The sequence below is a fragment of the Haliaeetus leucocephalus genome, unplaced genomic scaffold (assembly GCF_000737465.1).
Source record: "Haliaeetus leucocephalus isolate CR32 unplaced genomic scaffold, Haliaeetus_leucocephalus-4.0 Scaffold295, whole genome shotgun sequence".
In the NCBI taxonomy this organism is placed as follows: Eukaryota; Metazoa; Chordata; class Aves; order Accipitriformes; family Accipitridae; genus Haliaeetus; species Haliaeetus leucocephalus.
The window spans coordinates 8,640,538-8,667,962 of NW_010972731.1; the positions used below are offsets into that span (position 1 = coordinate 8,640,538).

General features: G+C 41.5%; 2 protein-coding genes across 2 annotated transcripts; one reads left to right on the forward strand and one right to left on the reverse strand.

Moving 5' to 3' along the window:
• The first annotated feature begins 170 nt into the window (after positions 1-170).
• Positions 171-1,129, forward strand: FAHD1 (fumarylacetoacetate hydrolase domain containing 1). Its single transcript, XM_010570448.1, has one exon. It carries the CDS (start codon positions 235-237, stop codon positions 904-906), a length of 672 nt encoding a protein of 223 aa, XP_010568750.1. The 5' UTR covers positions 171-234; the 3' UTR covers positions 907-1,129.
• Positions 1,130-3,857: 2,728 nt separating this feature from the next.
• On the reverse strand, positions 3,858-16,846 carry MEIOB (meiosis specific with OB domains). Its single transcript, XM_010570607.1, has 13 exons — positions 16,778-16,846; positions 13,343-13,400; positions 11,824-11,955; positions 10,996-11,068; positions 9,634-9,829; positions 9,121-9,221; positions 7,360-7,412; positions 7,176-7,271; positions 6,698-6,799; positions 6,029-6,182; positions 5,474-5,657; positions 4,891-4,977; positions 3,858-3,986 (listed from the first exon to the last, which is right to left on the reverse strand). The coding sequence occupies exons 1-13, from the start codon at positions 16,844-16,846 to the stop codon at positions 3,858-3,860; spliced, it is 1,434 nt and encodes a 477-aa protein (XP_010568909.1).
• Between the last annotated feature and the right edge of the window lie 10,579 nt (positions 16,847-27,425).

The following is a 27,425-nucleotide window of genomic DNA, read 5'->3' on the forward strand; positions in this document are numbered from 1 at the left end:
GGCCGGCCCCCTCCTTCCCTCCCCGCTGCCGCTCGGCACGCCCGGGCCGGGCGATTTGCTAACCCGGGTAAGGAGGCGGGAGGGCGGACGGCTGCCCTGGGCAATCCGCCGCGGGCAGGGAGCAGGCAGGAAGGAGAGGGCGGCGGAGGAGAGGCGGCGGCGGCGCGGCTCCGGGCCCGGCAAGGACACCCCAAGGGCGCCCGCGGTCCCCGGAGAAGGAGACCCGCCGCGGGCATGGCCTCCTCCAAACCCCTGTCCCGCTTCTGGGAGTGGGGCAAGAACATCGTCTGCGTGGGGCGCAACTACGCCGAGCACGCCAAGGAGATGGGGAGCGTGCCGCCCCGGGAGCCCATCTTCTTCCTCAAGCCTTCCTCGGCCTACGTGCGGGAAGGCTCGCCCATCCTCCGGCCCTACTACTGCAACAACCTGCACCACGAAGTGGAGCTGGGGGTGGTGATCGGGAAGAGAGCCCAGGCTGTGTCCCAGGAGGCCGCCATGGAGCACGTGGCAGGCTATGCCCTCTGCTTGGACATGACGGCCAGGGACACCCAGGAGGAGTGTAAAAAGAAGGGTCTGCCCTGGACCCTGGCCAAGGGCTTCAGTTCGTCATGCCCGGTCAGTGACTTTGTGCCTAAGGAGAAGATTCCAGACCCTCACAAGCTGAAGATCTGGCTCAAGGTGAACGGAAAGCTGAGGCAGGAGGGGGAGACCTCCTCGATGATCTTCTCTATCCCTTACCTGATCAGCTACATCAGCGAAATACTCACCCTGGAAGAAGGGGACTTGATTCTGACAGGGTCTCCCAAAGGAGTTGGGTCTGTGCAGGCCAACGATGAGATAGAGGCTGGGATAAGAGATGTCCTCTCTATGCGGTTTAAGGTGGCGCAGCAAACGCGTAGATCCTAACCAGGAGCCTGGCTGGGACCCTGTCTGCAAAGGAAGAGGCTCTTCTGGGAACATCTGGTGAACAAGGAGACACCCAAGCCGTCCTGTACGTTAAACACTTACATGGCCCAAGCGTCTAACGGGCTGTCGTGCATCAAAGACACGTAACCCATGCGCTCGAAAGGCATTTGACTGAAACAGCCCCGTTCCCGTGGAGGCTTCAGCCTCCTCTGAGGCTGTGAACCCGGAGTCCAACCCAGCTTGGGGCAGGTGGTTAATACCTTAACCGTACCTTGGAAGTGCCAATGGAGATGGTGTGCCGGACAGCCGGGGAGGGGAGCGGCGCTGGCTGTCACTGTGTGTGCTCTTCTGTTCTACTGATGTATTGCCTTAAAATAAAAGTCTAAAAATTAAACCATCAGAATGGTGATGTAGGAGCTAAGGCTCACCCATGCTATGGATATAAAATCAAAGATATATGTGTAACAGTAAATCAAGAATTACAGCATCAGAAAGAATTTCTATCCTTGGGGTATTCTACAATAAAAAGATGTTTTCTTTTTAGATTAGTTTCACGATTCCTCCGTGCGTTTTTCAAATGTACAAATTAAATGAGGGTTGCTTTCCCTCCCACTCCAAGGGGTGTAATGCAGCAGGAAGTGTGCCAGATGCTTGGCAGATCTTTTTTCCTAACCTGAGCTTTAAACATGCTTCTAAAAGTAAAATAATACAAAAGATCAAGAATAAAGCAGCTCATTGGTAAAGATAACCAGTAAAATTGTCTTTACTTTTACTGATTTAAATATATTTTTAATAGAAATCTAACTGCAGCAATTGCCATTACTTATACAGTGCAGTGCAACAGTGAAGTTTTTAACTATTTCCAGCTGTTAAAAAGCCATGCTGCATAACTTTTCCCGTTTCCAAACTCCCAACTGATCTAACACACTCTACCAGTTTGCATGACAGCGAGTTCACTTTCAATTCAAAGGAGTGACACAGTAAGTTGTAAAATATAATTAAAAAAACCCTCCCCCCACAAACATCAAAACTTGCCATTTTCAAAGGTTGCACAGAACTGACTAATTTCTAACAAAAACAGATGGATTATTTTTTTTTACAAACGTGCAAGCACCAAAGTTAAATGCTTCCATTTATTGGAGCCAGATCTTAACCGCTAGGAAGTTTTGTTTTAAAAGTGCATTTGGAAAGTCTTGCAGAGAAAATTACTGTAGCCCAAAAAATAGCACCTCTGTGAAAGAGTAGCATCATCCAGGATACTGCAAATCAAATGGTAAAAAGAAAGCAGAGCACGTTGCAGAAGAAAAATAGACATTTTCCTATTTCCAGCACACCACTGTGTATCCGCACACCACCTGCACTGGGTACCAATCCTGCAAACATGCAGACATTTCATTCCGCTGTATTTTAACTTAAGCCAATGACTTAAAGCACATGTAAAATTTCTTTGTATGATGAGGTCTAAATGCTGTGGACATAATTCAGATTTCATCTAAAGGCAGGCTAAGGAACGAAGGCCAACTGAAACAGACATTCAGCCATTACATCTGAACAGAACCAGCCCCTGGCTCACAGCAGTCAAAACGCTTTTGGTTTAAGCCTACCTCTGTCAGCAGGGAAGCTGTCCTCTGAATTTGTTGCAACTCAATGAGCTGGGCCAAGCAGATAAGTCAGGCCAACAGAGCCGGGCTGAGCAGGGAAGTTCGGGTGAATAATTCTGAAACAGGAAGGATTAAATTCATTTTCTCTGCTGTTTCCTTTTCTTCGTGCCTATCAAACATTACCGTCTATGGCAACAGCAACAATGCATCGTTTGTAGTTTGTTCTTCAGCACTGTGTACTGGTAGCAGAGCTGAGTTGTGATTAAAATTATTGTAAACATTCACTTCAGAATATTAGCTGTTACGGCAGGAAAATGTTGAAGTTGTTTATTGCTGCAACAGGAGAGATGCAGTGACCCAACACTGGCAACATTTTTTTGTGCATTTAGTCCCTCGTTTCTACTCACATGAGTAGGGCGATGCAATTTTGGTGGATTGCTTGTCAAACTTTGCTGTTTCTGTGGTTGTTTTCTCTCTGCCATGTTGCTTTAACGGGTAGGTAGTGCACTGGGGTGATAGGAGTTCCTCAGGGTATTCTAGCCTAACAAATAACTTTGCAAGAGAAGGGCTACGGTATCTTCCCACCATTTCAAATAGGCCAACTCCTGATATGCTCAGAAGGTGAGGACTGGTGAATGTAGCAAATACACCAGCTGCAGGGGAAGCCAAGGACAGAAATAGATTAAAAAATAGGAAAAAATACATAGAGAAAGGCAAAATATGCATACCTGGATTCTTTATGTTTGGCTAAGAACAACTCTCTTGGTGAAGAAGAGTCCTTTCTTCTCTGCCGCTTATAGTCTTAGCTTGATTGGTTGTCAGAGGTCCCTGGTAATTGATTACTCCGTTCTAATAAGACTTAGTCTCCCTAAAGAAAAGCAGCCTTGCAAACATCATGGCTATTTCCAAGCCTCTGCAGTTGCCAAAAGTTCCGTGTCTGGACTCACCAACATGCACCACAAACCCAGGCAGTATTTCAAAGTGGGTCTTTATTTTTTGAACTAACACAAACACAGCACGAAAGTAGCAAGGCAGTTAAAAGCACAGAAGCTCAACAGAACTGTCTCGTACTATTTGTTATTTCTGATTTTTTTCAAATACATTCTAAACTGAGGAAAGCTTCCACCCTCCTTGTAAGGGGTTGAGTTCAGTAGAACTAACTTTTCTTAAACTGAGGCCCTAGTACACATTTTAAAGTACCATCACCTGCAAAAGATCAACATAAAAGCCCACGTAACAGGGATTAGTAATGCATATTCTTTCCTTACCATCAGAACATACTTAGCAAAATACAACAACAGCATTCTACCTCTAATAATACAGTAAAGACAGTCTTTTTCCTAGCTGTTATTAATAGTGTAATCTCTTATTTCCAATCTCTTTTCCCAACAAGCTCTGACTCGCCTCTCTAGGATCTGCCAGTTTACATGAAAGAACATTCACTTTCAGTCCGGTTCTCCAACTGGGTGACAAAGTAACCTGTAAAAATAATTAAGGGCCTTTGTTTTTACTGCTGTATAGCACTTTGAAATATATTACTTCCAAATATCACACAGCATGTTTAACTGACAGATTTGGTTATACATATTTTACATTATTTTATGTATGAGTACACGCATTTTGTGCTATATACCTGTCACTACTGAAGTAAAACACTTTCATTTTTTCCTGGAAATAGGGGCAGAGTGTGGGAGAGATGAAAGAGTAAGAACAGTCTCAGAAGCACAAGTTTAAAAAAGGGAGTCAGTTTAGAGTTGTCCTAGGACAGGCAGTTCTATGAAAAAGAAATCCAGTGCAGTATACAGCATGCAATTCAATTGAAAAAGTAAAGGATATTGGAAATAATAGCAGATCTTTTAACAATTGCTCCAGGTGTGTAAATCTAATATTCTTGTTGCTTTAAGGAGAATTGCAGATTTTAGACATATCTAATCACATTATTACAAAAAATACAGGTAACTGAGAAATATACTTAGGTAGCCCCGTATACTGTACAATCTATTACATATATTGACTGCACCTTATTCTTGCAAACAGATACTGTTAACTTTATTCATTATAAACCTACAGCCATAGAAATCAGTGACTGAGTAAATCATGTATACATGCTTTTGAAATACCAGCTCCTTAATCAGTATTGGCTAAGGGCAGTTTGTGTCTTTCATAGCTTGACTGAAAGAGGCCTGCGTATATCTGATCCTGCAGGGACATCCCCTAATGTTGAAATTATGACAAAAGACTATTTACTTGGAATATTCAGAATATGTACAAAACCTAATCCTTATTTTTAAAAGCTCAGCAGAATTGACATGGAATTTTTCAGTACTAAATATACTACCGAATGGGAAACAGCCACTGTTTTAAATTAACATTAAATACTAACTTTAAAATAAATCTTGCTTCGTTCCAAAAGAAGTTGCCATTTCAATGCAGTCTTCTTGTCTTCTGCTAGAGCAAGGAATTCATGGACCTGTTAATGACAGGACACCACAGAACACTTCTTCAGCACATAGTTACAATATCTCCACAACGAAATGATGATGGAAAGAGCATCTTACACATTTTTATACATTTCTAAGCTGTATTGTTCTATTTTAACATAGTGTTTGGTGTGATATATGTACCAAGACAGTCAGATTAATCAGAATAAATTGCAGGGTGTTTGAGAATCAAAGTTAGGGAATTCCAACCACATTCTCAGAAAAGTGTGAATTAATTAAAATAAAGCAGTATTCTGAATAGGGTATTCACTCTTACATTTAACACGTTTCTTCTTATTAGCAGCTACTGACTTCTAACTTTTGACTTGTTAAAAAGCTGAGTGTATGTGTATCCACACGTACATGCAAATTTTTTTAACTGGTGTACACATACACATGTACGAAGAACATTTACATGTCTTTGTAGTTTTCTTCAAGCTTCACCGCTCAGATCAAATAAGAACAACCTAATTCATTTCTACTTACTGTGCAGCCTAATGTTTCCTCAGCTACACAGTCAGACAGGTAACAAGAATAAAGAGTGCCTGTGTGATCTGTCAGATCAACGAGTATGTCAAAGCTTGAAAAAGTTGACTTTGAATATGAAGAGACGTCACTGCAGAAAGTGCATGTGTTTGACATTTCATTCACTATAAAACGGCATATTGAACTGAAACATAAGAAGATAATTAATGCATATATGTAATTCCTCCTTCTTTGAAACTGTTTTCTAGACTGAGACTTCCCAAGAGACTTTTCATCTTTAAAAAAAATTCTTCATCTTCTAAACTCTTAAGTCTCAGACAAAATGGCATCTTTCTTCTTCTCTCCTCTAGGACCACAAAGAGCAAGTCCTTCATAAAGCCAACTCCTCTTTCTTGCTACTTCTGGAAGTCTACACAACAGAAATCCACATGGCATCCTCCAGAGGAGTTTTATTTCTTGTCCAGAACTGGACTAAAATATTGTTCTATCTAATTTGGGTCAGGGGAAGAAGGACAAGAACTTTTTAATACAAATTTAAAACAGGCAGTCACTTACCATCTGTTGCGAATAACTTTAGATGCATTATCATCAATGTCCAGTGTAGAAATGTAGCCATAAATAATGCCATAGACTGGTTCAAGTTTCCCATCACTCTGTAAAGCTTTTTCTTTCAGCTGTTCCACCGTATAAATATCAACTACAGTCTCCACTAGAAGTTTAAAAGACATGTTAAGTGCGTCTGAGAAAGAAACAACGCAGAAAAGCAACAACAAAAAAGGATCTTAAGGTAATAAAAAGGAGAGGATTTGACCTAAAGTATCAGAAAAACCACACACCCCTTCCATTTGAAGTAGGCTTATCATTTGGGGACAAAAAAACAAAACCCAAAAGCACATTCAAATCAGGAAAATATCTAATATTTAATCTTTGTATCCCCCAAAATGAGCTTTTGACAAAAACTTTCCCTCTCCATTTTTCATACTTATTCAAGACAGAATGAACATGCCAGACACGCTGCAATTGGCATAGTCACCAACGCTGAAGATACATAACTGATAATATAAGGGATAGCCCCAGTAACAATAGTCCAAACTTTAAATATTCAGTCAGGCTATACCTTAGTTTTGTTTCTATGAACACAGAGCAAGAACCTGATATTTCAGCTGCACTATGAAACTACATCACATAGTTAAATAAAATCGAAGTGTTTGGATCCATGCTTACAGTTAATGGATCCTTTTGACTGCTCCTCCATTTTATCATGCAAAGCTCCTGATTGTGCACTCTCTTTTATGAAGCTGAAGAGAACATTTGCTTCTGCTGTTTCTTGAAAATGTATTTTTAAAAGTTATATGTAGCATGTAAAAATAACAGCATAATTATATTTTACAACTTTTTATTCTGGTAGTACAAACACGTTGTCTCTTGGAATTAGCCAAGAGATGCTTTTCTCTTTTTTACTTTAACTGTTAGTCCTACAGGGAATACATGAAAATTGCTTAGATAAAATTAAAAAAAAAAAAAATAAAAAAAGGAAGAGAAAAGGGTGGAAGCCAAAAGCATTGGTCATTACATAACAGACAAGAAGCAGGGAGCTTTCCAAGGCAAGCAGGTAGAACGAGTCAGACCTCCAATAGATTCGTTCATGCATTCTAGCCTATAATGATTACTAATACCAAAGCAATACTTCAACAGCTCTTACCTGGATTAGTTGTAATGATGGTTTTTGATATCACAGTTGCAGTCATACAGTTCCTAAATTTGTCAAAATTTATTCTCACATCTGATGCAAATATTACTGTGCACAAAAAAAACCCCAGCTGTTACTGTAGAATAAGTATCACATTAAGAACTACAGTAAAAACATAAAAACCAGACTATTATACCTGTTTCTCGTGGGATCCAACTCTGTGCAAGCTGGATAGATTCATTATCCCAACTAAATTAAAAAAAATTTAATGTATTGAAACATTTTTGAAACAGCACTCAAACTGTTTAGTACTAAACTACTAAATAATATAGTTATAATTAAATTGGCCAAAGGGGACACAACTCCTTTGTTACATGCACATGCAAATGAAATGCCATGTATATCCACAGGCATCTAGTTTGCAGCCAGCCAGGATGCTTTATGTATGGTTTAATACGGTCCCTACTTTATCCCACGCCAAGCAATTTAAAATAAAGGGCTATTAGATTGTTCAAAATGATTTAATGCAGAATATACCTGGAAAAATACTGTGTGTGTTTCAGAGCTTTGACAGAAGTAATTTCTAACTAAAGCAAATTACAGTTAAAATAACTGCTTATCAGCTGAGCCTTTTCTGTGGGAACAAATTGATTGCTGACATCACTAGGCCAGATGTTCAGCTGGCTTTCCAACACTGGAATCCTTGTAACTGTGGATGATGAGACTAGAGTGAGGTCAGAGTTATCCCTCAAAAATGGTAATTTGATGGTTGGGTCCCTTGATGAAATCTCATTCTGTTCCTTTTAAGTTTGGAAGGCAAGAATACTGCCAAAGCACAGTTTTGTTCTGGTGGGTTTTTTCCTTAATCCTTGGAAAAAGATTTAAGATATTTACTTTTCATCTAGTATTGCTCAGCTACCTCTTCACTGATGGCCTCTGAACTGTCTTGACTACAGTGCTGTTGCTCAAGGATTTCCTGAATCTTTGCCTCTGCATAGGGCTCCATGAAAGTGCAAAAGGCACAGTTTAGGGTAACCACAGTAAGACCACCTAGTCTCTGCTTCTGAGGTCTCCTGAAGCATACAGCTCTGCATCACTATGTACCAGCACTGAAACAAGAGCATCGGGGCTGCTGCTGCAAATTAACATTGGTGGCAGCTCAAGGGCTAGAATGTTCGTGTGTATACATTAACTGTGCTAAACATTACACTGACTGATAACAGTTTCTAACTTGGACACTGAGTGCGATGCTATCTTGCTACTTCTAGCTAAGGAACAAAGGTCATTTCAACCAACGGACAGTAAACCCAGTGCAAACAAATACCCACATACCCTTGCACGTAGATAAGCCACAAGTTTATTTAACAAACTATGGGCAAAATGCAAATATTCCTGTGTAAACAAATCTCTGTTTACATGCATAAATGGTATGGACGTAGTCATGTCTGTAAGTGGGATACAGTTTGAAAATATGGCCTAAGTAGTATCAAAATGCTTCTGCGCTATTTTAAAAGTTTAAAACTATTTCAACCTATTTCCATTCCACTTATTAATTCTGCTTGGCTTTAAAAATGAAGCATACTCCTCTTCTCCCCCCCCGCCTCTTTTGTGGAAGAAATGTGCTACCTTTGCAACTGTTTTTAAATGCCATTTCCTGAATTAGTTCAAATTTCCACATTAAAAAAATGTAACTATTTGGAACTAAGCTTCATTTTGGCATTCATGAGCTAACAGTCTGTCAGCAAGTCATAAAACTAGGCAATACATGTAAGGTCACTCTAATGAATTTCTTTTTTAAGCCTCTGTTTAGCATACATTGCTGCCCCCTCATAGTTGCCACCCAAATAATAATACATTTAAATTAAAAGATAATATTATAACAGTATGTATTATAGTTAATTTCTTTACCTACTCTTGCATTAATTTGAGTATTTTAGTGAATTAAAAAACATTTTACCATACTATTGGAAAAGACATCTCTGTTTCATCGTACAGCTTTATTTCACACCTCTGACCTTTTCTTTTGTCTGAAGTCATAAAATACTTTGGCTCCCCAACCTTTAAGAAGAAAGAGAAGCAGTCACTTTTCCTCTAGTAAGTGTTTAGGAGAATAAAAATGATAACCTAGAAGAGTTAAAAAAGTGGAAAAAAAAATACACCACTAAAAGTTTAACAACAGTAATTTTACTTCAGGATAAAGAGACACATTTTATTTTATAATAATTCGCACTTTACGTATTTGCAAGTTATCTACTGCTTGCACATGCATGATTTCAAAAAGACAACTGATGTAGGACATTCCATTCCCTTAATTTCCCCTTGTATGGTTGTTGTAACTCCGCTGAAGTGACTGCCAACCTAAACAAATGAACAAACAAAACCAGTGATTCCTGTCCACTATGCGTCCCAAAATCCATATTCACACTTAAGTCAGTTAAATCGCCCATGGTACTGTGACTCCTTAACTTACTGACATTACAGCTGCAAGCACATTAAGGATTCTTCCATCAAGGCTTTGTCCATTTGCAATGATATCACCCAGTGAATAATAATCCTGAGGGTCCTTGACAGGCAGGTGCAACAGAGAAAGTAGTTTGGTGTCCATTTCATAACACGAAGATGTTTTGACCACTGAATGATTTTCACTGAGCAATAATTTGTAGCAACTAGATAGTACGCACAAAACAAATCACATCAATCAACATTTCACTCACCAATATACTAACAGTGTAAAATGTTAATTCAATTCACATGAGAAAATAACTGCTGATTTATTCCTCTATTGTTTTCCCTAAAGATATGGAAAAGTTTGAATTAATTTGTTCTAAAATTATTTTTTTTAAATTATATACTTTACTTCTACCAAAAATGTATTATCCTGTACTTTATACTTATTTATAAATGAAATGCTAGCAATGTACAATACATATTTGTAAATCTTTCAGTCCTTATGAATCACTAAAAATAAGATAAGTTCCAAAATGTCTGTAATCCAGGTAATTAAGAGGTTTTGGCATCATGACATAATAAGACACTACTACAGTCAGACTGGATTTGGTAAGGTGCTTTCAAAAGTAATAGCCCAATGACCTAAGTAATATTTGTAATGCACTCTTAGCCAGTGGAAATAAGATATATTCAATATATTCTGGATAAATATATTTTACAAATGCTTATGAAATCTATAGATTTGGAGAGGAGCTCTTTTCCTCAGTGAAGTTGTAGCCATATGTTTGAGTTAATGCCTAGGCTGTGGTGATACTGCTTAATTTAGGGTTAAACATGATGCATTGTCCTTTAAGAAGGACCATTACTCAATAGCTTCACTATGCAGGCCTGATTACTTTGTATCATACCTTACTAACGACTATGCCCTTGAAGAGGAACTAAAGACTGATAAAAAGGGAACATCCTGCTCCAGAAGGCGCTGAAGGCCGGATGGTTGCCAAAGAAGCAGGAACTAGGGGAAACGTAAACGCAGCAGGGGGAGATCACAATCACTGACTCAATTCAAGACTGGAAAGACTTGCCCCCACACACACACATTCCCTTTCAAATTTTAGTAGACTGTACTCAAAGAATGGCATTTACTCTGTTTAGTTACAAAGAGCATTATTACTTTCTGACAAGCTCCAAAGCCATGTACTGAGAAATATATTCTCTTTTGAGATTACTTGACCATACATGGTTGAACGCAGGGGGAAGGTACAGCTACATAAGAAAACCAACCTCAAATACTTCTACCAATCACATGCTGCTGCAATCAGCTGGCAACTAAAGTATTAACTTTTATCTTTCTGAAAAGAGCTATTAGTCTATGCTTTAAATTTACCTAGGAGTTACAGGGTTGAATTTTTCTTCCCTTTCTGCTTCCTTTGACTGAACTAAAGGATTTTCAATTGTAACTAAAATAAAACATTGATAAATAATGTTAGAAAACTGAATATAGATACATATAAAGAGAGATGGCTTTTAAAAATGGTTGTTTTCAAGGTCAATAAGGAAAGGAAAAGGTACGTGCAGTAACTACTGCCAAATGTTTTCATACTGAAAACCATATCTGTCCAGACAGCGCACATTATAGCCAAAGTCCCACAGGAGTCCTCAAGACATTTAATGGAAACAAAACGACACTGAGTTCTTGTGTGTACACTCTTCATAGCTACAAGTTTTATCCAAACACTCTGATCTAGCAACCATGGGCAGCAAAGTCTTTCCATTAACTTATCAAGATAAAAGTACAGACTGTAAATAAATACAAGATTTTTGCTGTGTTTTTATGAACAAACATAGTCATATCTATAACTAAATGAAGACAAACACCAAACTACTTTACAGAGCTTATTTTTTGTAGTTTATAAGAACAGAATATAATGTAAGAATTCAGATCGATTAACTATAGGTAAATTCTGGGTGGCTGCATTCAGTGGGTTTGTATCTGGTCTTTTTGTTGACATATTTACTGGTTTTGAATTTAAATGCTTGAAATCTCATTCCTTTCCTCTTTATACTTAACATAACTGAACAATTTGTTTCCAATTAGACCGTTTTCTGAGTCCTCAGAGAAAAATATAACAAAACCACAAACACATAACACTGATTTACTGGGGGAAAAAAACACATTCAAACAGAAACATGTTAAGAATAAACTCCAGCTTACCACAGTCACCAACTCTAAAGCTTTCTGAAAGTGATCTAATATAGTCTTCTCTGCCCCAAGAATTTACATTTATAAAACAAGTGGGTGAGTCACGAATAGTAAAACTGAAGGTGTATCTTTCAGACCCAATGTCTGCAAAAATAAACAGCACTGTTACAATTTGTTAGCACAGCTTGACTTCAATCTAGAATACACGTATAAAAACTATTATTTCGAGGCTGTCCTAGATTTTCTGAATTTACTACCCGAAATCTGGTGAGTACCACTAGAGGTCAGCAGACTGTTCAGTAAACACACTGGTGTTCCTCAATGGGGATGGCTACAACTCAGGCCGTACTTGTACCATCCCACCCACGTACACATATCACTTAACCTTAGGCAGCACCATATAAACTTACAGATCTAATGCAAGAGAAATGAAAGAACTGTACGATGCTACATTTAAGGCATGGACAAACACATAAACAGGGCTAACGCATAAAGCAACGCTATGAAGGAGTGTACATACTAGCCCAAATTTTGTAACAGGTAGGCTGTCTGTGTAACAGATGGCTGTGCCCACGTACGAGACCACCGCAATGACGTACAAGGCTGCAGATCACAGGCAGTATTGCTGTCCAGATAGTACTGAGGGGTTTAACTGAATGAAGCAAAGTGTTTCCAGCTCTAGGGAAAGTTCATGGTCAAGAGGGTATCAGTCTTTGAAACACTGCATTCCCTTTTCTCTTTCAGCTGATTAACAAAGCTTTCCATTATGCAACATGCTATTTTTAAATTATCAATGAAAATTGTATAGTGATCCGCATAGAGTAAGCATAATCTGACTGTAGTTCCATGGAGGCATAAACACGAACACCACATTTTCAGACTGTGTAGAATTGTTTTTGGTGACGATGATGACTTCCTTCTAAAAATCCACCACTAGAGCAGCTCAGCATGACGACAACGCCAACAGAATAGCTGAGCGCTTCACAGAGCTGGAATGGTGCCCTGTGACTGGAGATGCATCCTAACAGTGTCTGTGTCAACCCTAAGCTGTAGATATATTGGTTCAATTTCCAACTAATGATGTATTAACAATGTATAATTGCCATTTTTCTTTAGGACTATATAGTAAGATGAAGGTAGTGCTACCCAGACCAGAAATTACTTGTTCTGCTCCTCAAGACATGTCCTTAACATTTCTGTTTTAAGAGAGAATGAATATGAAGGGACTAAGTCTATTCCAGCAGTATTTATATGATAGTGGGTTCATATCAGTACCATCTTCTTCAGACCTTGAAACACTTACTTCCAAGACGGAGTTTTCCAGAACAAATTCTAATTGATAAGGTTTAGCCAAACTAATGCTGCTCTTTCATCTTGGTTCTCAAACACACACAATTTTTTTTGCACATTTTTATTCTATACATTTTACACTAAAAGAATTCTGTTTATCATTTAAATACTGATTTCAGTCATATATGCCAAATTATACCATATAAGAAAATGAAGTAAAAACAGTTAAAAGGGACTGTACTTTTTCTGTCTGGAAAGCCTCTGACATCTGTTTTCCCAATAACCACACCGATTACATTCTAAAAAATAAAGAGATTATAGAATACAAGTATTAAACACAGATGTATATGATGAATTAGATTTCATGGACTTGTACTCTATTGATGATAATAAACATATTTCTGAATGGTAATCATTTTAATCTATTTATTCCACAGTGCCATATGAACTAAGGACTAAAACATAAACATACAATCTGACTTTAAGAAAAAGAGTGACTAATAAAAATATTAAAAGAAATACATCTGTTTCTGTTTGTAAAGACAATGGGAGGACAAAAGTTCATCCAAAACATTCACAATTTTGGCTGTTCTACAGCAATCTCTCCTCAGGTAGGCAGCAATATTGTTGTTTCACGCTCTCTGCACAGGTCTCAGATCTCCTTAAATGCACCATGAAAATTCTGGACAGGATTTATTTTACAGTTAAGCGTTCAAGGTTTCCCCTGCTGTCAGCACCGAGATACACACGTGTACATCCATAGGGAGGGCCATTTATCCTATCCTCATCTAAGCAACATAAATTTTTACAGGTGCCTCTTTCTTGCTGTCTGTCTCTCAACAAAGGGAGCTTAGGCAATGAACTTTTTTGATGTTTCAAAACAAAAATCAATCTTATTCTGCTTTGCTAAACCTGTATTTATTATGCAAAAGCACCCCAGTCTCAATTGTCAAACAAAACTACTAGGAGCAAACACAGACCGGAAGAAAGATAGATATATATAATATATTTATATAAATAATATATAGCTGTGTGGTGTTTGGTTTTGGGGTTTTTTTCGAAATAAAAAGGTCCTCCTCAGTGTGAGAGAAGAGTATGGCAGTGCTAGTTTGGGATTTAAGAGGTAAGCAATGAGAGCTGGTTTGGTAACAAGGACTGGAAGGAGCAACTGACATTGCAATACTCCAAGGGTCCTTCAAAACATGAAGCGTGCCACATCTCTTCCACGTCACATGTGGAGTTACTTGCAGTACCGCCTGACTCTCTCATTCAAGCAGGGGAACCCCAGCAGTCAGCTAGCAAGGGGCAGTGTAACAATTTAATAACCCACACAGGCTGAATTTTGCACCTATTCACAAAGCAATGCAACCTGACGCACCTCACTGTAACTCTACAGTATTGACATGTGCTCAAAAATTAGATCACATGTTCCCAGTTTACTTTGAATCACTAGATGGAGCAAGGTAACTGTCTTATCCTAGTGATGGAAATGAGCTCATTAAGAGGATGTATGTGTACAACAGCGTAATATCCTAGTTCTTCCAATCTTTCTAACAGAGTGTTTTCTATCTGTCCACATTACATATAGTAATTTAAATAAGGATTTTATTTTTCTGGTTTTGGCTTTGTTTCTTAAAAAACAAACATTTCAATTAAATCAAAGTGCAACATACCCTGTATCTCACCACCAGTCAGAAGAACTGACATTCAGAATGACTCTTCACATGAATTAAGCTAATGTCAATCTGCAGTTTCCAAAAGAAACCTCCCGTCCCTGCTGCAGATATATTCACCTCTCTTGTATTAGCGCTAAGTCTGCACAGCAAGCTGGCAGAAGGAAGTGATCTGGCTGGAAACTACTTTGGGGGGGTCAAAAAACTTCCATTTCCTTGATCAGTTTATTGTGCAACAACACAAGCACTAGTTTCACCAAAAGAGGAGCAGAACACACCTGCAACGAGGAAGCAGGCTGTACTGCCTTTTTTGGCAGAGCATTGTTTGAGGCTGCTCAACCAAATCATGAGACTACAGCATTAACACACTGCAAGTTTCTTAGACTTTGATCTATTTCACTTTTAAAAAATAAACTGAAAAGTAAAAAAATATGACCTTTTGATACTTTGAATTATGTGTGCTCAGGTGTTTTAACGTCCCAAACACATACTGATCATTCTATCATGAGATATTAGTGAATTATTTTCTATAAAAATACTTCTTTTACTCTATGTTGCTAATTGCAACACTCAAGATTAGTTTTATTTGTAAAATAAAAGCTTTTAACCGAGTTACTGGATCACTCTATTTGAGAGTAACTGTGAGTGACAGCTTAAATTAGCTTTACTGGAGACCAGGAGTTTATAAAAAGTTGGAAAGAATATACAATACGTCTGTGAGGGCACATAAAACTCCTTCTCCTAGTTCACCCCTTTTCTGTGATTTCTCTTCCATTTGTTTAAAATAAATGAGAAAAAAAGGGCTAAATTGTGCCCCTCCCAAATAAAAAAGTTTGGGACGGGAAAACTCCTTCTTTTCACTCTCTTCACAAGCATCAGGACTTCCATGGGGCGTACAGCTCTATAGACAGTGCATCTACTTTAAGCTGGACAGGGAGATAGGGTTGTAACACCGCACCACAGCTCGCAGTGACTCCGCAGGGAAACCCTGCCTCTCTGGTTTGTTCTCCAGGCTCCAACTCCCCACAGCACTGAACACTCAGAAGACACGTTATCGCTGGTGGGCTACACAGTGAAGGGTGAGAAGTACTGCAACAGAGAATAAGGTAGTCTTCTCCCTCCCATATTAAAACATCATCTTGGAGAGCAAAGAATGAAAAACTGCCCTCCCCAGACTTCCTGGTTTTTATTCAACCATCTAAAACTCAGAAGGGAAAAATACTGAGCTTCACAGCACATTCCCCTATTCATCTCTTACTCCAGTGATGATAATCCTCACTTCTACCAGGACAAAAAAAAACTAAAACAAACAACAAACAAAAAAACCCCCGTACTCAAACATCTGTATGAATCTGCCAACTACAAAGCTTTGCTGTTTAAGTTTACTTTTTGGTTCATCCTGCTCTCCTGTACTCCCACAAGCAAAATTCTTAGCTTCTTATAAACTGACAACCACAAAACCTGCTTTTTGTTCTAAAGAAACAGAAACGATCCTATCTGACATGTAATTGTGAGATTTTTATCCAGTTAAAACACCATACCATTCACCAAGAGTTTTGTTTGAATAATTCAGGACTATGTTATTTAGCCCAGAGGAATTGAGCACACAAATAAAGACTGCAGGATTGGGCCTTACGTTCAGAGCTTGTAGTGAAAGACTATTATAGGTTACAGATGTATTGTGACTACATAATGCTGACTCTGTACGTGTCTTTACTAATTCAGCATCCATTTAAAACATTACAAAGAAGCCTCTGATACTTTCAGACATTGAATTGTCCGGTCAATATCTATAGTTGTGGTATCCACATACTATGGACAGCAACAGCATCAATTTTCATTCTGCTGGTTTATACACAAAGAAGGTAAGGTACTTTATATCTAACAATTATACTAATGCTATTAGTATCTAAATACACATCAATTACATAATTTTGCAGTAATATAATACAGTCATATACAATTTCATTTGAGAACAAAAGTACTATGTCTATGAGACTTACAGGACGAGCAAGATTTGGATGCAGATCTGAAAGTGCAACAAAGTCCCGTGTTGAACTAGAATAAGCCATTCTTTATCTGTAACTTGAGAAAACTAATTTAGATTTTTTGAAAATCTAAACAAATCACTTAAAACTATTCACAGTGGAATAACAAGTTATTTTTTTAACACAAATGTTTTGACCTAAATAGCATCTGTTTTCACTAAAAAGCGTTTCAAGCCATCTGAAGTAGACAATTCTTTATTGTTTGTATTTGGTGATGTAAGTTATGAATTTTACTATAACTACCTATGCTTCTCAAATAAAGGTTTGTAATTTTTATTTATTTATTCATTCAGCATTAAATGACTCCATTAGCACCAGCCTCTGAAAAATATTTACCCTCCTTCTCCTGTCTGGGAAGTCCAACTGAATTTAATGAGGCAGTTCATATATAAAAGGCCATTTACATGGGAGGAAAGAAAATTTCTGAGTTGCAAATCACCTTAATTGAGGTTTTGGACTTAATATTAAACTACTTTAGAAAGTGAGTTCATTCCTTCCTCGAAGTAGAAAAGTTTTGAATTTATTAAAATAAAATTTTAAAAAATCAGTTATTTTCAGGCTGCCAACATAGCATGACTGCCCGTTCCTGTGAGCTACTGCGCACTCAAGTCCTCTCTATTGATACCAAAGTCGGGCCATGGATGCTTTGTTAGCCTGTCTGAATGCCTCTTATTATTTCGCGGGTACCCTCAGAGACATTATTGATATTTAGCAAATAGTTGTCAGATTCTATTTTTTTGTAAAAGGAACCATCGAGTTGTCCAAATCTTAATAACCTTTAATATGAGAGAACTGCTGACATTTTTCAGAGGACGCCTGTTCAAACTTTATAACAAAAGTCCTGAATGGCTTTCGAGGTCTTTGTACCTGGCACCTTGTGTGAGAATTGTTAACCATTTCATTGGGCGTTAGTATAATGATCTGTTGAAAACACTAGGAAAGAAATAGACAGTCTACACTTTAAAAAAAGTAAGCAGTTATCTGACAACAAAACGATTTCTCTTAAAGAGCATTTCAAACTAAACTCTCACAGAAAGGTATCCCAAATTTGCCTTACAAAAACTACCGAACAATGGGGCCCTCAGACCTATTCCCATCCCATTATATGGAAGAATTCACACTCACTTATGTAGGAAAGTCACCTCAGCTATACCTCCAAGGCAGGTTAATATTCTTGCCTCAAAAGAAGTTAAATATTGTTAAATGTCATACCTCGCACCACAGCTGAATCAGGTTAAAGAAAACAGCACCAGGAACCCAAGTATCAAAGGAATATTAAAGAGGCTATTTAGGCTTTAAAATGCTACAGGCCCTGACGGGGGAAGCAGCAGCATGCAATTGCACCCCTCATTCACCTCCTCAGAAGCAGGGGCTGAGCTCCCGCGGACAGCTGAGGGAACTTTCTCTCACCACCACCCAGGATCAGACCTGCTTCTGAGAGAAAGGACAAGATGGAAAGCACAATAAATAAAAGTACGAAGCCTTTGGCACCACCACCCCATCCCAAACTGGTGTCTGGCACCAAACGAGCTTGCACCCCCAAAGCCAGGCTGGGCTCTACACTGCAAAGAGATTTTTCTTGCATGGGCCCATCACCATCCTCATTTCTTTCCCTGCCCAAGCCCGAGCAGCTCACGGCGGCTGTCCCACACAGGCAGGGACAGTGTCGGCTCGGAGGCTGGGCAGGCAGGAGTCCTTACCGCAGCCTCACCTACCGCCAAAGGGTCTCGGGGGAGACACAGACAGACCAGCTGGGATGGGAAGGGAGCACCCTGAAAGGAAGGCGTGCGGTGCTCAGGACAGGGAGACAAAATGGCGGCGAGCGCCATAGGCGGGAAAAGGGCTTTGCGCCTTCTCGCTGCGTGCGACCTTCCTTCAAGGTCCAGCGCGGGCGTGAGGGGGAGCGGTGTGAGGGCAGCCGCGGCTCCACACAGCAGGCACCGGCCACGGCCCTGGGGCTCGGAGGACGGCTGCCAAAAAAAACCCCAAAACCTACCAGAAATTCAGGTTCCGGGGGCTTTCACGTACCTGAGGAAGGGCACTCAGCCCAGCAGGATCAGCTCAGTGCACAACAGCTTCAGCTTGAGTCAGAGAGCTCTGCGTCAGGTCCAGAGCTGAGGGTTCAGAGCTTGGCTTTCACTTTTTGTGAGCCCTCTGGTCTGTGGGGCTTTACCCGAGTCCCCCACCATTACTGCTCCCTCTGGGGCAGCAGCTTCATCCCGACATACACGAGGTTTCCCAGGTAGGATGTTAATTTGAGCCACCTGATTGCATCTTCTGCTTGCTGTTCTAACAAAATTTCTGTATTTTCTCGCAGTGCTACTCCACAGCAGGCCCTGGAAGATTTTTTTCCTACCAAATGCATTCACAGCAGGATCGCTAGTGGGTCTCAAGTCCCTGGACTTAAAGTCGACGAAGCACCAGCCCAGGCGTCTAAAGTCAGGCTTATTCTGCTACAATTATAAGTGCACAACACACCAGCAAGACAAAGCAAATTTTAGAAAGCTTTGGAGGAACCATTCCCTAGTTTGGTTTTGGTTTTGTGGTAGCTCTAAGGAAAAAAAATTGCAGCCTGTATTTTATAAATGAATTAAAATTTATGGTTTAAGATATTATTTGTATTGATTTGTACACAGCACTCCTGGATTTTCAGGCCCTGTAGAAGACTGGAGTGAGCCATTATGTCCATTTATATTGCATATAAAATTATTTTTTATAAAATCAATACTCTTCACTTCTGTATCATAAAAAATTTTACTCCTGATGAGTAATTTTATGACCTCAAGGTCATGGCTATTGAAGTTTTTAGTGTAGGGTGACAAATTCTCTGTGTTGACTCTGTATTACAGGATCTTTCATTTCTTCAATTAAACAGCTGAAATGGATACCACCTGTGCTCTCATATTTATTGTGTCACTAAAGTCCATGATAATTACACTGTGCTGATGACAAACGGCATGCCAGAGAACTGACAGCCTGCGTGGGTTTTTTTTAGGTCACCTTTTATACAGTATGATCCATGGATCTAACTTTGTTCCATAGGTTTGAAGTCTCCAGTAAACAGAATGATGTAAATTTTTTGCTAGTACTTTTGTTTTAATTATCTCAAACTAATGAACAAGCAGAAGATAATGAACATGGTGATGGGATCCTAATCAAATGGGAAGGAGAACTTGTACACTAGCTGGAAAATGCTGGCAAATGTACAGGTCTCATTCTTACCACCATGACTGCAAGGTAAACCAGGGGAAAAAAAAAAAAATCCCTGAAATGAGATCTGTGGGGTCTCCACTGCTGCAGAGGGTGATAAAAGCAGGATCACAGCCCATAGGCTTGCAGGCGTTGAACTTGTCTAGTATCTCAGTAAGGTTTTGGTGGGACATAAGCACCTCCTTAAATGGAGCCCTGCTTAACCGAGCTGGGATCTTGTGCTGCTGCCCAGCACGGTCACCAATTTCATTAGGTTTTGTCTAGGTTGAGCTGCTTTTCTCCCACAGGCACAAAGGGCAGGTGAAACCCAACGCTGCCGCTGTCCCCAGCCCAGGGCCGCAGGCTTTGTTTCATTTCAAAGCCACCAGAACAAGGATGCTGTTGTGCACGGCTCCTCGACATCCCCATAGCCTCAGCAGACATCTAATGATCGGGTGGTTTTGCTTTGTGATTTAGTTCCACTCCCATTTTCAATGTGCCTACATTTTGAAAAAAAGCTGCTTTTTACTGTCCCATGATAGCTCCTGCTAGAAAGATGTTATCAGGGCCATCGCAGAGGGATGCACCCATCTGGCCACAGGCACAAAGGCAGCAGACGTGAGGCCAGAGTTATAGAAGATGTGATTAGATGCTGAATTTCTAGCTTGCAGACACTGAGGCAAGAATTCACTTGATTGACGTACCTGTCTCTCAGTAATGCTGTGACTTCTGCCATTTGTACAGCACACGGCACAACGGGGGACGGTCAGTGATTTGGACTGCTGTAGGTTACTGTAAACAAATAACATCTTTTCTGGTGCTTATAATAAACACATGTCTAACCTGAATGTCTCCCAGTAATTTACAGTGTCAGCTGATTCTCCAAGTTAAGAATTTTTAATACAAACATTGAAGAGAGCCTGCAAAAACAAAAGTTACTCAACTTGTACTCAGCTGTACTCAAGCTTTCCTCCTGAATTGACCTCAAAGTGATCTCTAAAAGAAATCAGCATCATTATCTCCCTTTCACAACCGGCAAAACAGAGGCAAGAGAAAGACCAGAAGCAGTTTCCTGAGGGCCATGCACCACACGAGGACCTGCTCCCCTCTCCAGTACTAGCAAGAGCCCCTACAGGAGGGCAACAATATTAATTCAGTATTTTTCTGATGTAGTGCTTGATCCCTGAAAGGTCTGAGTGATTTTAATTCTCCTGCACTTCAGCAGCACTTAGCACTCTGCCGGATTCAATCTGTGATTAGCAGAGGCTTCCCATACATGGCTGCAAATTGCACAGTCCCTGTTAATTAGGCCTTCATGAATGGATTTATTTAAATTACACTCATTGGCGTGGTCGAGGAGTGCAAATGCTATTTTGTAATTCACTTAGCAATTTGTTATGTGGCAATCAGTACCGTTTGCATGCAGGGGAAGCCAGTCCCCATCCGGCACTAGCAGGGACATTTCAGAAATCATCTTCAAAAGGATCTTCAAAGCTAGAGCATTATAAAAATATTTGCTCTCTGAGTTTTATGCTGCCCACAGTGTTTACTGAGTGGGCTCATTGAATGTTTATAAATTGTTAGGACAAAAAGAATCTGTAAAATGAAAAAGGCAGACCTGTAATTTTATGTAATTGGCCTGACTGAATGCCTTAAAAGCAGCAAATTATTAAAGGTATTTACTGTTCAGCAGCTTTGGCTGATACCTGAACTGGCCGCGAATCAGGAGTGCTGATGGAGTAATGATGGACGTCTTTAGCAGAAGTAATACAGGTGCTGATGCAGCCAACAGGTGCTCACAGTGTGTTGAGGGATATTTAATCTAAATTTCTCCCCATCACTGCAGTGAGTCATTGTTCATCTCTCGCTTTGCCCTGTGTCTCCCCCATCCTGGTACCCAGCACTGGAATCATCCCAGTGCTATTTCAGTGGGATTTCCTTGCTCTGAGCAGCACCGCGACCTCCCACAGGACAGGAAAAATCAGCAACCTGGAGTTATATTTTTAAATGAAAATGAACATGAACCATGGCTGGTTCCTGCCTAATCTGTGCTAATTCTGGCTTCTTTGGTCGGGGGAAGGCACCAAGACCTGAGGCTGGTGCATCCACCCAGCAGCAGGATGAGCGGTGCTCGCGTGCCTGCAGGCAGCTCAGGCACCGAACGTCTGTGTGAGCAAGCAGGACCGTGCACCAAGGGCTCGGGTGGGGATGCCAACAGCTCTCTTCTGCATGAGGAAAGTCCTATTGCTGGCAAAGAAGAAAAAAGGCTTTCTTTAAGGTGTAAAGCTATGTGGGATGTGTAAGTGCTGCTCTTTCCAGCTGTCCAGGAAGGACAGTGTTTTGAAACAACAGCTGCTCTCAAGACAACAAAGTCGCCCTGTTCCCTCTGATGAATTCACATGAAACTGCTTAAAACCAGACCCAGCCTTCCCCACGGGCAGGGACTGAACGGCATCTGGAGGGCCCAAATACAGCAAGCACGTCATTTCTGCAGCGGTCCGTGCTAGGGGAAGGCAGTGTCCTTGTTCTCCAAGGCAGGGCCTGGATGCCCGTTCATCAGCAAGCTCAATTCATAACTATTTCAACATTAATTAATCCCTTCTGCAACATTCGCGCAATGGTGGAGCGGAAACATCATGCAACACAGGCAAACCGGCACAACCCGGAGAGGAAAGCAAGCCATCATCGCCAGCCTGGACACTGAAATCAGCTCACGTCAGGTGGCCATCACAGAATTTTAGCAAAAAATAAACACCACAATTGAAATCTAAGACCTTCTGCATAGTCAGTAAGTAGTTGGTGTATTTTCAGTTAACAGTTTGCAAATAAATGTATCCCAGAACTAATCCTTCTGTGTCTTTTATAGCAAAAAGTCAGAATAAGATGGCCATATAGGAATACACTGCTTGAAAACACTGACAACAAGTCTTTTTTCTTCAGTTCTCTTTGTCTGCACAGTGATATGGTACCTTGCTTTTTTGAAGGTCAGGCTTTGATCGCCCAAGATTTTAAAGCCCTCATCCTACTGTTTAGCTTGCCTGAAACTACGGAGGTGGAAAGTACTTCGTTTTGGAGCCTCCAAGCAGCATGAGAGCATTCAGGCTATTGAGAATAACTTCTCCTGCACATAATTCCAAAATATCTTAAAGTGAGGTCAGTGAAATTACTTGGATTTTCATCACTTTCCCCAAGACCAGAATTTCCTCCTCCCTCTCTGAGCAAACAAATGATGAATATTTTCCAACAAAACATCATGAATTAAAAAATACAACAATTAAAAATAGTTTTAGTGACAGCTCCCTGACACTGGGGAGAATGCTTTGGGAGAAAAAAAGAAGATATTTAGCATTGGTTGGCTGCCATTCAAACATTTTCAGCTATTCAAATCAATGAAACCAAAACCAAAGAAATTATATCTGGATTTCAGTTTGAGACACATGATACTGAACAATATCAGTTAGGACACACGGGATGAGCGTCTTCCAGCAACAAAACTGGGAGAAAGCCCTTCCAACCTTCAGTTTCTCCACTTTCCAACCAAGTCTAAAACTCGATCCCTGCGTGAGCAGTTCATACGGAGGAAAACTTGGGACATAATTCTCAGACATATGGGGATGGCTGTAAAAGAAAACTGGGATCTTAGAGTAAATAAAATTTTTTCCCCCACCACAGAATTCAGTGAACAGAGCACCAGTGAAATCCAAACCACCCGTCCAAGCCAAACTTTCCAGCAAAAATATACCTTTGATCTCCTGGCTGAATGCTTGGTCCCGGTGCAGTGGTGGCAAGCCTCCCATTGCCTCTGAGAGCCAGGACCGCATCCAGCCCCTTCCTAGGTAATCATGTGTCAACATTTCCACGGTACGCCTGGCTGCCTGTCAGCCAGCTCTTTAGAAAATTCCTGCAGACTGACACTGACATTTTAAGTTTTTATCCATTAGGAAAACAAAACCTTCCCCCAAAGCTTGTTCAGAGTGCAAAGGTACGAGGCCTGATCAAAACAGGACTTTATCAAGAAATTTTCCTTTAAGAAAATGAACGCTAGAGGTCAATCTAACAACTTGTCCCGGAAATATATATCCCTGGAATAAAATATTACAGACTTCTTCTGTGTACTGTACACCTCTCTAACTACATCCAGATTCACTGGCTTGGCAAGGCACTTTGTATCTAACAAGAGTTTCTTCTATTCTTTTGAATTTGTTCTTGTCTTGCTATACATTAGTATTTCCTTTTCTGGAGCTCGCCCGTATGATCGCTGTCCCGATTCACATGGCTCGCTAATGTACTTAACTACCCGTTTATGAAACAAGAGAGGAAATTGGCACTTGCGTGTGTAAATACCGGAGGCCAAATGTGTCCCTGATGTAACTCCGCTGCAGCCGGTTGAGTTAGATTAAAGATGAGTGCAGAAACAGAGAAGCAGCTATTGCCGTGCAGATGAAAGCCTGTCTAACTCGGGATCTTGTGTCTCATGGATAAATCCATGGTTTCAAAGAGGCAGCAGGGAGCCAGAGGAGAACTGGGCTGGGATGCGAGCGATGGGTTTGTGACTTCCAGTCTTCAAGTCTGATTCCCTTCCAAAGTGTCTCCCATCTAACAGCAACGGGGCTGGCTTCATTACCTGCGCCTCATGCTTTCTTCATCTCATCTTCTGTACTCAGATTCTGGAGGACCTTGTGGCTACAAAGTCCCACAGACTATTTAAGCATAATACACACAAAAATTCGGTTTCTTTTCTTTATCATTCTTACATGCCCAGCCTCCCAATTTCAGTGAATTTCTTCCTCCCTCTTCCCTGCTCTTAACAATAGAAATAAGATGTAGACCTGCTAGCCTGCTTCAGCCTCCCCATTGCAACCTTCTTCAGCAAATCCCCAATTCCCCTTTTATAAGGCTCCTGTCTCAGCCAAACTCGATGGAGACACGGAAGGAGCACAAGCTTCACTGACGCAGAGGCTGCCTCCACCGGGAAGGCCAAGGGAGATTCAAGGCACAAAAGTCAAGTCAGATGAAAGTGCAGATCCAGCAAAGAGTGTGTTTAAGCACAAAATTTCTCCCAAAGAGTCACCGGGACCGCTCGTGTGCTTCGCGCTGAGAACATATGTGAGTGCTTTGCTGAACCCAGGCCAAAATGCAGTTGTTCTTTATGAATACGGGCCAGATCCTGTAGCACTGAGTAACGCCGATGAGTAACATTTATTCACACAAGTGGTCTCTGCGGAGAAGGGCTGCCAAGTCCTGGCCCTGTATGATTTTTTCTTTAGCAAGCAGCCAGAGCAGAGCTCCATATGGCAACACCAAGTCCTCACTCAGCAGCTTGCCTGCTGCCAGCTCCTCGGTGGAAATGACCCAGCGAGGCAGAAATCTTCCAGCTCAACTTTCGTGTTACAATTACCTTTAAAAAACTGCCAGATAAATTCCTTAAAATTCTTCCAGGGAGTTTCTTCCTGCTGTGGCTGCCTGTATGAACGTGGCGGTCCTGGCTGTGGCCGGCGATGCTCTCCCAGGGCAGCTGCTTTCCTGAGGCAGTACCCAAGCTCTTCCCGGGTGAAGGCATCTCCCAGGACATATCCAAAGGGTGTCTGTCCTTAGTGTCCAGCTCCTTGGAGGCCTGGCACATCCCAAGGCTGCCACAGAGGTGATGGGCTGGCAGGAAAAGCCTCTTACACTCCTCTTCAGGCAACCTGGCCCTAATGTGGAGCTTAAGATTGTGCAGGGACACATCTCTGATAGCCCTTCCCAGTTAATGCACACACAGGAGAGATTTAGGAGGGGTACAAGAGTGGTTGGGTACAGAGATGGATGCCTTGTGCCACCACACAGCTGCCGTGCATTAACACCCTTGCTCCAAGATGGTCAAAATTGGGCAGAGCTGAACAGAAAACTTCCCTTCTTGTTGAACTCCCTTGTAGCTTGCCCCAAGAAGCTGGGGGTCTCCTGATGCCTCACCTCGGTAGCTTTTCCTCTGTTAAAACGCACAAGGGAAGATGCAATCCTTCAGCCACAGGTTCTGCCCTTCCCCAGTGCCACTTTTCACACACACCCCCACCTGGAAGTTAGTGCCACCAAAGGCTGGGTGCACCCAGAGGCTCTTCCCGAGGCAAACAACCCCTTGGTACAGCAGGGACATGGTGCCAGCCCCAATGCCAGCTGCACCAGCCACGAGGATCCTCCAGGCACTGCGTGGAACCTGCCTGAGCCTCTCAGCACCGCAAGGACCCCACAGCAGAGAGCAGCCACTGCCCATCCAGGGACCTGCACGCATCCCACGCTCCCTCCATCCTTCACTAAACCCTTCTTCCAAGGGGCCATGCATGCAATTACTGGCAAAGACCCGTAACAAGGGCTGACACTTTGCAAAGGTCTCCAAAGACCGAGCAGAGCACTTAGAAGATGCATCTGCCAGCAAGGATGGGCAGCAGTCGATGGTGAGCACGGCCATCTCGCATCCCTGACCACCACCAGCTGCTCCCCACCGCCACCGGCACAGCCCTCGGTGCCATCACCCTCCTTGTAGGGTCTGGGCATACGGCAAAGCTGGAAGTGACACCAGAGGCACAAAAGCCATAGCAGTACCTCAAGTAATGCAGGCTTAACCCAGCTAGGGTCAGGCCTGCTGAGCACCTAGGCAGGATCAGGCCCAAACCAAGGCTAGCGGTGAGCCCAGGTTACGCTTATGGAGCCTTTCAGCATCCCTGCAGCCTCAGCCCTGCCCTGGTGTGTGCGGTTACTGCCAAATCAATATGTGCATCTTCCTGGTAAATAGTTGTGTCAGTGGGATGTTAATGGTGCGCAGTGCTGATGGTGTCATGGCGCTTTTTTTTTTTGTCGACGAAGCAAAGTCATTCGTTTTCCTCCCCCAAGCCTTCCCAAATGCACAAAATGGGCTCCAGACCCACCTCCTACAAGGAAATGAGAACCAGCCCCGGAGGATCACCCAGCAAGAAGCCTCTGTTCGGAGATCTGACGCCTCTTCAAAGACGGGGGAGCAAATGTGCTCCTACCTCCGCTGATTTATGAAGAACGTCTGCGTCACTGATGCAGGGGAAACGCTTAAATGCTACCAGAGGGAAGGGGAATTGAGCGCTCGCTGCCTGCGCTTCGGGGGTTGCACTGAATAACCCCTCTATTTATTATAGTTTGTTTTCATATAATTAGATCTATATTGCATTTTGAAGGAAAACAAACAACACAGCGACTGCAGCACATGCTTCTGGATTATACGCTCTCTAGCAAAATAAATGCTGGTGTGCCACCACCAGGACTGGCCGATGGCAGGCAGGACGTGCCAAAGGCAGCTCTTGAATTGCACGTGGCAGCAGCTGGCCTGGGACTGTGTGCCCATGTGCGAGGGGATGTGGGGAAAGCAGGTGGCTTGCCTGTGCTAGTGGGAAACATCCAATATCACCTC